A 12,656-nucleotide genomic window follows, 5' to 3' on the forward strand; every position below is an offset into this window, starting at 1 on the left:
CTTTTGGATAGATAAATATCCATAGGTTTGAGAGCAGAAAGAAGAATGCTACAGACCCTCTCTTACCCCTTCTCCACCTGCTTTTACTCCCCTCCATTTCTGGTAGTGGAAATAAGTGTCAGGCTTTATCACAACAGCTCGCCATCAGATCATCTTGCTTCTCCCACATTCTTCTGTGGTCTTGACAACTATTTTTTATAACTCTGCCTTATCATCCTCTGTTCCATGTAAATACATAGGGGGAGAGGCAATTTCTCCACTAGTCAAGACTTAGAATCATAGAATATCTGGGTTAGAAGGGACCTGAGGAGATCATCTAGTCCAACCCCCTGCTCAAAGCAGGGCCAATCCCCAGACAGATTTTTACCCCAAATCCCTAAATGGCCCCCTCAAGGATTGAACTCACAACCCTGGGTTTAGCAGGCCAATGCTCAAACCACTGAGCTATCCCTTTAGTAATGCAAATGCAACCTTTAGTAATACACACTCTGTAGCTAGCACCAGCAACTAGGTGAACATCTGAATTCTACACCAGGTGAAGCTTCCAAATGATCTTTCAAAGGTAGACCCATGTAAGGTGATCATCCAAATCTCCAGTCTAGGCAAGGATTGTACTAGAGAGAAATAGCTGTAATAAAACTACCAATCACAGGAAACAAAGACCTTTTGTTCACTGGTGCCACCACATACGTTATCTATCATAGTATGGAGCAAGGTTAATCTTCAGGTGCTCACACCGACATCAAATATGTATGCAATACAGTACTCTGTTTTCAAGGTTGTTTTTTCTGATTTCTGAATTATAAAAGTGATGTTTGTTTCTATCTATGCCCAGAGAGCAAGGTGATGAGTCCTCTGAACACTCTCTCTCATTCCTTCTAGACTACTCAGGAACACAAGAGCAATTCTAGCTCTTTCTCAATTGTCATACCAAGACACAGAGAGAATATTAAAAAGCATAAATCAACTTCTAAATTTTGGTCAGACCAGGTAATTATATAATACTACATCAAAAATCAAAACTAAATCACATTGGTTCAAGTCAAGCATCACATTAATATGCTCATAGTGGTGCACTTTAGTGTGTGTGTGCCTCTGAATAATCAGCTACCAAGCATTAGGGCACCATCTGCATGGCCTTAGGTCAAGATTTCTACTTCCATTGTGCAGTAAATAAAGGGACCATAATAGTAGTGGTATTCTGGGAATGCTGGATACATACTATTAAAAGAGTTAATATCAAAGAACTAATTAAACCATGTGTAATGATCAGAACTATTATTTTTCCATTCTACTGTACAATGAATTATTTTAGCTTTTGGAGAAAACAAGCTTTTTCAGAAGAATCAAGATCATATTTTGTACATAGAATAATTAAAACTAAACAACTAATATGCATCATTCAGCTGCTCAGAGACCCCCTTTTAGGATCAAGGATGCATTTTATATGGCTGGTTTACCGGGTGTACCCTTTATTGTATTTACTAATAGATCAGATGGAAACTAAAGTACTGAAGAATTGATATAAAAGCTGCTTACTCAGATTCCGATCTCTCGTATGATCTAATTTACTATATTTTTAATCTATACAAAGAAAATCAAACAAAAAATAAAAAGATTCTAATGTTTGTAGATACATAGCATTATATTTAACAAGAGTATCTTAACAGGCAAACACAAACCTTTTCAGGACAGCTGTAAAATAAAGTGGTAGCTATCCAATGCACGTATTTGTTTTATATATAAAATGCACTACAGTGTAACACAAAATGGTTCTGAGCCCTTGCTTGGCTTTTTAATGTATACATGTATAGAGGGATGACAAATAAGATTGATTACAGAGTTGAGGTAAAGGTGGATTAAATGTACACCTCTACCCCAATATAACGCTGTCCTCGGAAGCCAAAAAAATCTTACCGCATTATAGGTGAAACCGCGTTATATTGAACTTGCTTTGATCCGCCGGAGCACTGCTTTACCGCGTTATATCCAAATTCGTGTTATCGGGTTGCGTTATATCAGGGTAGAGGTGTACTAGGGAAACTTAGACAATCAGTAGATAACGTCCTTAGGTACCTCTGATAAGACTTTCACCATCAGATCCATATCAGCTTCTCATTTTCAGAAAACAGAACTGTTTTTAATGCACATATTCTGGTGATCCTCTTTTTATATAGTCCATGAAATATGAAGAAAAGACTAAGTGAAAGATGAAAAAGAAATTATATTGGCAGCCACCTGATCATCTTGATATTATTTCTCATAAGAGTTACAGCCTTACCTGTAACAGTATCCTCACATGCTATGTTTAGTTGGCATGATCCTTTATGTTTTTTCCAGGAAGAGAAACACAATATTGCAGAAATGTTGAAGATTATCTATTAAATATGTTCTATGCTAGTGCAATGTAGCATGAAGTCTTTGATGTCATCTTCAGTTTAACTCAAACATTCTCTTGTCTAACCTCCAGACTTATTTAGATGCAGTATTGTAAATGATGCACAGTCAATATAGATTGTAGTACAGTATTCCTTCCTAGTTCAATAGGGGCCTATTCCAAATCCCACTGGAATCAATTGAAAGATTCCTATTGATTCTAAAAGGGGTTGGTCAGGCCTTAAATCCATAAATCCTCAAAAGAAAAAAAACATCAGACATTGTGACGTTACAAATGTTTATTTTCATCTGCTTTTGCCTGTAAAATGTATAGATCAAATATTAAGCCATTTTAAAAACATTTTGTGCCTTACCCACACAGCATTCTCATCAATGGTATCCACAATATGAGAACACTTGTTACAGCAACAAAAGTCATGTCATTGCATCTTTAAATAAAACAGCCTCTTTAGCCTCCACATGAATGGATGTAGAATGAATTTCAGACAGGAAAAATAATTATATTTTAGGATGATGTAAGGTCAAATCCTAAAGAAGAAAATTCAAGAGAAGCAGAGATGGATCTGGAAAGCCATAGCTTGTTGGAATGTGATAGCATTCTTAAAACAATAACCCTTGAAAGCATGCAGTCTGGTAAATGTCTTTACCTGTATTTGATAACAAACAATAACTAACTAAAATATTAATATCCATTTGTATTGGATGGTGAACTGCATATAATCAAAATGTCTTTCCCATTGGCTTTTTTCATCACTGCCAATATAAATATGCAATATGTTGGGAAAAAAATCAGGGGTTAAAACAGATGTCAAGAGGATTTCATTCTATGTATGTTAACTTTGAGAAAGGTTACTGCAGTCATAAGCTAATAGCATTTTAGAGACTGAAGGATAATTTAGTGAATGATAACGGACAATTACCTCTTCACTACATAAAGAATGTTCCCATTCGCTAGATACCATCACAAGCATGATGCAATGAAGGCTGAAAACAAACATCAGGATCTGCTTTATTCCTCATATCTGCCTTCACTTATTTTACTGACTAAATGAGAAGAAATGTTTGGGGTCCAGTTCTCTCACACCAATCTAAAATTCATAGGTCCACTGACTATAGTTAGACCAGCATAAATCAGGAGCTTACACTCTCTTGTTTTGCTTCATTCTACTAATTCAAACTAGAAAGATAGCTCATGTGCATATTTTGTCTGAAACCTAAACTATGATCCTGAAAGAAGTTAATTGCTTTGGTGGCAGGATGAGAGAGAACTTACATCCTCTGGTTGATATAACTGTTGTTGATGGAGCTGGGGACAAGTTTTGCACTGCTAAAAATTCAGAACTGGGACAGTTAAAGAGTCCTTTCAAAGACCATAAAAGGACTGAACTAGAGATGGCAGGTCCCATCTTCCAGAACACTACCTTGTGTGGCAGAAGATGGGAGATCAGTTTGACTTAATTTAAAATGGCTATGAAAACTAGTCAAGATATACCGCATAAAAAGATTCAGCGGGTCTCAAAACAGTTTCATAGCATGCACGCACACACAAAAGAGAGAAGGCTCTGTAGGCCTGGATGATTATGACTACTGAAAGCAACAGAGAGTCCTGTGGCACCTCAGGACTCTGTTGCTTTTTACAGATCCAGACTAACACGGCTACCCCTCTGATACTAGGTCTATTGAGTGCATGTAAATGAGATTTTAAAAATACATTTTCAGGGCACAACACAATCTTTAATGCTTTCCTGAAATATAAGCCACTATGATGTAAGGTATATGCCCAATAACAGAACAAAAAAGAGTAGCCTTCACTTAATGAGTGATGGTGCAAGTTGAGAAAAAGAGGTTAATTCGTTTATTTTAAACATACTAATTGACTGACAGTACTTTTGATATAATTTTCAGTAGGTTGGGATGTTGTTTTTCTTTTAAGATCTCTCTTAGATAACAAAAGACTTTCTGACAAAGCAACTATGATTGACGAGCAAATCCCCTAAATCTGCAGAAGCTCTGTTGTAAACCTGCTACACCTCTGCTAATCAGAATCACAAGTCAGTATCACTATTTAAAACATAGACAGAGCTTTGCTGAAGTACCTGGGCCTCCCCTCCCCATACTCTTCAAAGGCTAAAGATTTATCTCTAAAGGACCCATTGTATCTCCCGCACCACCAGATGCAAAGATTTTGATTGACATAAGAATGACAAAGATTACAGCTGTGGAAATACTGGACATGGTGCAAACTTAATACAAATGTATCTTTGGGCTTTGTCGAACATCATTATTAAGAATTATTTTGTTGACTAGAAGTATTAGATGTTGTTTCCCTAGTTCTTTTGTATCAAGAGACTAACTACAATTATTAATATTTTTACAACAGGTATGTATGTTTGATTTTTGTTTTATTGCACACAAAGGCCCATATGTTCATGCAAGCTGCATGGAAGAAAGAGTCGCAACTAACTACAAAACCTGCTTTTAAATTTCTATACACTACACAAAACATCCTATATACGATGCTGCCATACCAACTTTCAATACAAAAATGATTTCACAAAGCTGATGCACAATAAGTGTGAGGAATCTCCGAAATGAGTAACGGGTCATGACAACACCAGATGCTAATCTGTACATTACCCTGGGGGGAAAAAGTGTTATATTACACATATTCAGTATTACGTTAATGCTGTTCTGAGCAGTAATACTTTACTATCAGCAAAATTCAGCATTACCAATATGTGTCTGTGGAAATCCAAGCATGCTGGGGCCATTAGCAAATGGCAAGGGTAGGTGGCCTTTGTGCCAGACTGCAGGGGCTCAGAAAAGGTTGTTGCGTCTTTCATACATTGTGGTCCCCACTTAAGATATGCTTTTTACTTAGTACTCCACAGCTTCTCCCATGCAGTATCTTAACTTATTCTCTTTCTCTACATTTATTGTTTCTAGCACCTGTTACTACCAAAGTGAGCATACAGCCCAAGTTAACCATTGTAAGTACTAGTTTTGAGCAAGCTTTATGCACGCAGGTCATGGGAATTCTCCTTTCTCACACACACACACTTTTTTTTTTTTTCATCTCAGCACTCTGGTCCTTGATTATAGACCCCTTTGCCTTAATGTTCCATGAAGACTTGAAATTACTGGAGGCATTAGGATCCAAAAATTATTAGCATAGTTGAACTTCAGAACTAACATACTTTCTTTTCCTCTGGTGAGCTACATATTAGAATATCCAGATTGATTTGTGCTTTCTTCTATCACTTTGAAAATATTGTGCCCAAATTTTTCTACCTTCATTATGTCACTCAGTTTCTGCTTTGCAGGTTTCTTTTTTTTCCTGATAATTCCACTACTTAGTGTAACAGCTTCCCCTGTTCCATCATCAATCCTAATGTTTGGGAACAGAGTAAAAATTTCCATTAAAAAAAAAAAAGTTCCAGCTTTAAGTCTTGACAGTGAAAGCTACTGTATGAATACGGTACTATCCGGGAGACACGCAGCAACACAGTATTGTATTTTCTAGAGCAAGTTATACTGAATTATTCAGTTATTGTAAGTTGTCTATTTTGTGTGGCCTTAGTACAAGTAAAGGCTGAAAGATTCCCTTTTGATGCTTCAGAATCTCAGTTAAGTACTATATCATACAACCCTCATAAAGGATAAGAATGTACTCAGCCTTGATTCTTCACTACTCTCTCCCACCACCCTCCCACTTTTCCTTGTCTCTTCAGACCATTTATAGTCATTAAACGGTTATGTAACTCTGATCCACCCCGATTCCATTTGATTCACATCTGGTACCCTCACACCTGCTGGATATCAAGGGAGGCAAAACAGTCCAGATGAACCATACATGCACAGAGGTAATCAATTTAGCACATAGTGTGATATTAGCACCAACCTGATCTGCACATTGGAAAAATATTAAACTCAGGCCAACGGAAGCCATGAAGGTAAGAAAACTAATGCAATAAATAATATGAGTAAGAATTCTAACAATCTCTGTTTGAGCACCTCAAGACCAAAAGAGCATGATACTTGCACTGTTAAACCTTTAGGGAGCTAGTGTGCCCTGCTCTTCTGGCTGGAGTTCAACTACTGAAAAATGCTAGTAAGAAGTAGAAGGATGAAGAATCAAATCACAGAATGCCAGTAATGTGACCTACCCAGTGGGCTTCAGCAACTGCTGTGAGAAAACCAGAAGATGAAATTTAAATCTGAATCAGAAAATCGTAATGAATTTAAGGACTGCCCTGCAAAATGACAGGCTGTATATAGTACTGTATCTGTTCCCTTACCAGATATTCCTTCCACAAAGCTAATACAGTCCACTAGGACCACAACATCGTCCATGTCTCCTGTGGAATCTGCCATTCTGCTGAAGCCAAGCACCGAACATTTTATTTTCTGTCTTCCTGGGACCCACCTGTAGCTGCCCTTGACTCCCGACACACTCCAAAAGGGGAATTAGTTGGATCAGAGTCCATGCCCTCTGTGCCATTCCATGGATCAGGGAGCCACAGCTGACGTTCAGCTTCTAGCCAGGGAGTAGGAAAGTCAAACGTGTAGATTGATGAGCTAGGCTGCCTGCATAGCAGCCAAACCCCAGGAGGCAGGGAGATGATCCCATGAAGCAGGCTACAACCCTCCCTTCCCTGAACCTTCCATCATCCCTGCTTCCTGGAACACATATGGGGAAGGAGGCTCTGAGTCTGGACATCATGGAAGCCAAAGCCGACTGGGTAGAGCCAGGCCATCTCAAGGGTATAAAAAAAAATCCTAGGAAATAATTACCATAGAAAATAATCACTGATTAATTTTACATTAATGAGTATTTTCATCTAGGAACTGTAGGTACGTGTGTTTGTGTGGAGGTAGAGGATGGGAATGAGGGTTATCTGTTATGGGAACAGAATAAGTTAATGTTGTTATGGAATGGAGGGGTTGTTCCTGCAGAATTTGGCCCCATTACAACAGGGAGTACATGGGGTCCCTTATATAGGCCTGAGATAATTATTCCTGAGTAAGCCTAACCAACCCTGAAGGCTGCACCGTACAGTCATAAAAACCAGACTGTAGCATTGGTATGTGTTGGGATAGGTCTGTGGCACCAAACATGAGTTTAATTATTCTTTACCTGCCAAGCACAGAAAGAGATGGCAATGCTCCCAGCTCATCTGCACCAGTTATTTCATCTATCTTTTATGGCAGTTGCTTGCTGTAGGTACTAATTAATACATAAAATTAACACTAAGGCTCTTAAAAAAAATCTATTGATAGACATCAAGTTCTGTCACACTTACAATCATGAATTTTGTATTTCTAAGTAAGTAAAGCAACTACAGAATTTCTCAAAAACATCATCCACTGGCACTTGAAGATTAGAAATGTTAACAGGGAATTTTGGTGCCAAAATATAAAGCCAGTTTTTGCTATCCTTAATCACAGTAAGTTGTACCTTACTTTATGAAGGAGGGTGGCAAAAACTGACCCTTAATTAGTACAGAGGAATTAAAATACTTTGTAGCTTCCAACCTTCCACATAGTGCAAAATGACTAAATTCAAATCAATTATTTTGCTAATACACAAGATTCATTGTAACTCTCTATGAAAATATACACTATCAGAATAGTGTATTCTGTTTAAGACCCCAGTGCTGCAATTTGACTCCTATGGGCAGACCAATGGGATTCCATGTTGTGAGGATCCATTCACACAAAGCAGCCGGCAGGACCAAGTCTAAATTAACAATAAACCTTAACTGTTTGCATACCTGTGACCCAGGACATTTTATTTTATTTTTTAAAATTAACAACAATCAAATCTAATCCTATTGTTTTTATTCTTATACAAAGTACAAAAGATGTCTTCAAAATAATCATTTATTCTTAAAAGAAATATTACCATGTACTCTATATGTCCAAAATTAATCCCTTCCTGATTGTATATGTATATGACAAAAGCATTCTCAACACAGAGAATATTATAGTATTATGCTCACAACACACACCTTGTAAAGACAATTTCATAAGCCTGCATTTTCAGATGCTTATAACCTTTCAAAAAAATTCCCTTTCAGCTGAAATTTCTCATGACAAAATTGAAGAGTTTTGGAAAGTTCAGGAAGTTTTATGTCAGGATTTTTTTAAGCTGCTCCATGAGAGTAATGGGGTCTTGCTCATGTGAAAGAGCTTGTAGGGTCTTAGTATGAAAGAAATGAGACCTGTGTTCAGTTTAACACATGTAACTCCCAATGACTTTACTAGGAGTTGCATCCATATATCTTGAGGGTATAACAAACTCAAACTAAGCCCTGACTTCAATGAAGTTGCAGTGACTTACACTGAGGTTGAATTTAGCTCAGGATTCTTCGCCAAGTAAGAATTTTTCCAGTTGATTTTACTGACAACTCCAATAGGATGTATTTTTAAAACATCAAACTGGAAATCCACTTCAGATCCAATTCTGCACCAAACTCAGGATGGACAGACTTCTGAGCCCATGCAGTGACTACCGGCTTCCATCAGGAAAAAAAAACTTTTGACATATTTGTAGAAAACTGGTACAGAATAAATGTTATAGATGTTTGAAAAATCACAAGCACTATAAGCTATTTTCCACAAATTTGTGTAATGTTATTTGAACGTGCAATCCCATATGGAAGAGCCTTCAAATAAATGTACTCAAAGCAGTGTCATATCTCATGCTCATATGAATGTACGTGTGGGTATTTAATCTGTGATCATTGCAACTTTCTTTTAGAGAAAATAAAAGCATTACATACAAATATATATTAATGTAATATTAATTTTAAATGCACAAATATTAGGAAATTAAGTGTATAGTTTCCTAACGTAACTCAGCCTGCCCTCCCCCCTCATGCATATGAAATATTCTGTACAACTGTATGGCAGTGGTTCTCTAATTACGGTCCACAGGCCGCAATCAGGCGGTACGTGGCTTGGTTTATAGCATGACTTCCCAACCTGGGGGTGCAAACAGATTCAAACGGGAAGGGACTATCATGATCACCTTCCCTTTATTTATGTCTAGTTGAGAGTGACATCCCAAATCGTTTTCCTGTTGCAACATGGTTCACGGTATGGGGAAAGGTTGAGAATCACAGGTTTATAGTATAGTATCAAAATGAGAATCCATTATAACAACACTGATTAAGATTATAACAAGAATATACTATGTATTTTTCAGTTTGAGATATGGTGTGCTAAATCTGAAAGTTAGAGAATGGCTCCTGAATATGATTTTATCACATACATGTAAACATCTATGGTTATGGAAATCATACCTTGGAATTTCCTGTTTTGCAATTTAAATCTCACCTATAACACTGTATTAATGCAGTTTGACACTCAATTTTAAGTTAAGTCTAATTTTAAAGTTTATTACTTCATCAAAATTTCAATTATTTTTTTTCAATGTTTGGGCCGGCTTATTAAAGAAGTCATAAAATGGAACAGCATGTGTGTTTCATCATTGTATAGCAGCATGCTGCTTACTTATATTTTTACTGAATCACAGCAAATCTAATTATTTACATCTTCTTTATAATATAATCCTCTTTCAGATTAAAACAAATCAGGAGTCACTAACCTGTCAAGTTTCTACTTTGAAGAAAATTATATTTCTGACAGCTTAGTTTACATTGTTAATAAAACACAGCAAAGAGGTTACACAGAAGGGATTGCCTAAAAGTCACTGTAAAACCCCTGTTAAATGGGACAACAAAAATAAGGTCTGATAAGGCAGTGTACTTGTAGCTGTATCAGTCCCATGATATTAACAAGACAAGATGGATGAGGTAATATCTTTTATGTCTCCAACATCTGCTGGTGAGAGACAAACTTTCCAGTTCTGTATAAGCATGAAAGCTTGTATTTCTCACCAACAGAAGTTGGTCCAATGAAACATAGTACCTCACCCACCGTTTTTTTCTTGTAATGCATCAATTGTATTACCTTCTAGACAGCAATTTAAAAAAAAAAGTAGATTTGCTAAACTATTTTTTTTAAACAAAGCTTATTCTAAGAAAAATCCATGTACAGAAGGTAGGCCTCGTGTTTTATCTTTTGCTCACATATTAACTGAAAGATTACAAAAAAAGCGCTTTGTCACAGTGTTAACTTTTGGATTTGCATACAGAAGCCGGGGTCATTCCTCACACATTCATACCTGCACGTAACTGCAAACTGCTGTGCGGATACAAACCCAGGGGCACCCTCCCGGAGGCAGCAGACTGACGAGTCATCACCCCACCTCCTGCTGCATAATGCACTGGGCATAATCCCTGCCCCCACTCCCCTCGGAGCGGGCACAGGGCGGATCTTCCCGGAGAATTGTTCGGGACCGCGGCATCCCAGGCAGGGGACTTGTTGAAAGCGCTTGTCTGATCAACACGGTGTACAGGGGGGGAGGGGGAGCGAGCTATCCTACAGGTGATGATCAGACAGGCGCAGCGCCCAGCTCCATGCCCCGCCGGCGGGACCCCGCTCAGAGGCCTGGCCGCGGCTCACCAGCAAATGGCAGCAGCAGAGCGCCGAGGAATCCCCGCCCGCCAGCGCTGCACCGAGGGGTTCCTCCTTCCCCGGCTGCTGGAGCCGCACGGCGTCTCCTGACCCCAGGCGCGGCACTAGCCGCACGCAGACCTCGCCCCTGCAGCAGCCGCCGCTGCTTAACCTCCACCCCCGCCCGCCGGCGGGGCCCTGCTCCACGCCCACCCAGCCGCCAGCCTCCCCGACACCCTTCCTCCCCGGAGAGGCGCCTTCAGGGCAGCCAGGCTGCAGCGGGCAGGCAGCGCCCGATCCTCCCCACCACACCTAGCAACAGCGCTGACAGGACGCAGCAGCAGCGGCGGCGGCGAGGAGGAGGAAGCGGAATGGCTGCCGCGGCTCGCTCCCTCCCTCCCCGGAGCCCTGACAGCCAGAGCCGGGGCGGAAGCAGCAGGCGGCGTGCCGTGCCCGTCCTCCTCTTCCCCCTCCCCGCGCCTCCTCCGGCTCTCCGCACTGCCTCCTGCCAAGGCAAACTTCGCTGCAGCGGCGCCCAGCTTGCCCCCCCCCCAACCATGCCCCCTTGTGCAGCCGCCCCAGCCCCTCGTGCCCCCCTCGCAGCCTCCCCCAGCACCCCTTCCGCCCCACGCCTTGCCATGCCGCCTCCTGCACCTCACACCCCCCCGCGCCCCGAACACGCCCATGCCCAGTATGCAGCCACCCCGGCACCTTCTCCCCCCGCCCTGCCCGTGCCCGGCATGCAGCCCCACGCCCCTTGCACATGCACCCCGCTCCCCAGCGCTGCGGGGGGGTCCCCCTCCCGGCCACTCACCGATGTGGTTATCCTCAATGTGCTCGATGAGCTCAGCCAGGCTTGGGAAGTGGAGCCCGCAGCCCCCGAACCTGCAGGTATTGGAGAAGAAGGAGGCGGCGGCGATGCCTGTCATGGTGTTACATTGAGATCCCCCTGCAGTGCCTGCTCTGCCAGGGCCGCCGGCGGCAGGGCGGAGAGAGGCGGGGGAAAGGGGGAACGGGACAGAGAGAGATGGAGGGAGAGAGAGAGAGAGAGAGAGAGGGTGGGGGCGGGGAGGAGGAGGTGGCCGCGGCGGCAGCAGCAGCGTCGGGAGCGGCGGAGGGGAGGGACGGGCTGGGTGGGGGGAGATGAGGCAGCCGCAGCTGGGAGGAGGGACCAGTGCTGCACTGTAACAGCTGTGCTACCCCAGCAGCCACCGCCTCTCCAGCAGCAGCACCAGGATCAAGGGACCCAGGCCACACTCATCACCTTCTCAGGGGGAGACTTAAGAGTAGTTTACATAGATACTTCAGTGCTCAAAGACTGTGTTACACAACAGATTGGTGTGACTTCCACTGTGAAGTTTGGAGGGGGAAAATGTTATATTTGTTTGTAACTTTATTTAACTTTTTTCAGTAACACATTGGGGGGGTGGGGAATTATAAAGAGCTCATTTTTGTTTACCCCATAAAACCAATTTGTGAGTGTGACCCCCCCCCCTTATACATTAGAACACTTTTTTATATATTTAACACCATTATAAATGCTGGAGGCAAAGCGGGGTTTGGGGTGGAGGCCGACAGCTCGCAACCCCCAATGTAATAACCTTGCGACTTCCTGAGGGGTCATGACCCCCAGTTTGACAATCCCTGGAATAGTATTTTACACAATAATTAGCCCCATTTAAATCAGTGGGACTACTTGTGGAATAGGCTATGACACCTTATTTTTACTAACAGTA

The 12,656-nt window shown here is 41.3% G+C and overlaps 1 protein-coding gene across 3 annotated transcripts in view; it reads right to left on the minus strand.

Moving 5' to 3' along the window:
• JAZF1 (JAZF zinc finger 1) overlaps nucleotides 1–12,070 on the minus strand; it is a 274,362-nt gene extending 262,292 nt beyond the window's left edge. Inside the window, exon 1 of one of the 3 annotated variants that reach the window (XM_005296995.3) lies at nucleotides 11,735–12,070. In XM_005296995.3, the coding sequence (XP_005297052.1) occupies nucleotides 11,735–11,849 (115 nt within the window). In that variant the 5' untranslated portion in view covers nucleotides 11,850–12,070. Of the gene's footprint in view, nucleotides 1–10,588; nucleotides 10,825–10,929; nucleotides 11,036–11,734 lie in introns of those variants that run through there. The other 2 variants (XM_065583405.1, XM_008170328.4) reach the window with 2 other exon arrangements.
• Nucleotides 12,071–12,656: the final 586 nt, after the last annotated feature.

Source organism: Chrysemys picta, chromosome 2 (assembly GCF_011386835.1).
Source record: "Chrysemys picta bellii isolate R12L10 chromosome 2, ASM1138683v2, whole genome shotgun sequence".
NCBI classification, from domain to species: Eukaryota; Metazoa; Chordata; order Testudines; family Emydidae; genus Chrysemys; species Chrysemys picta.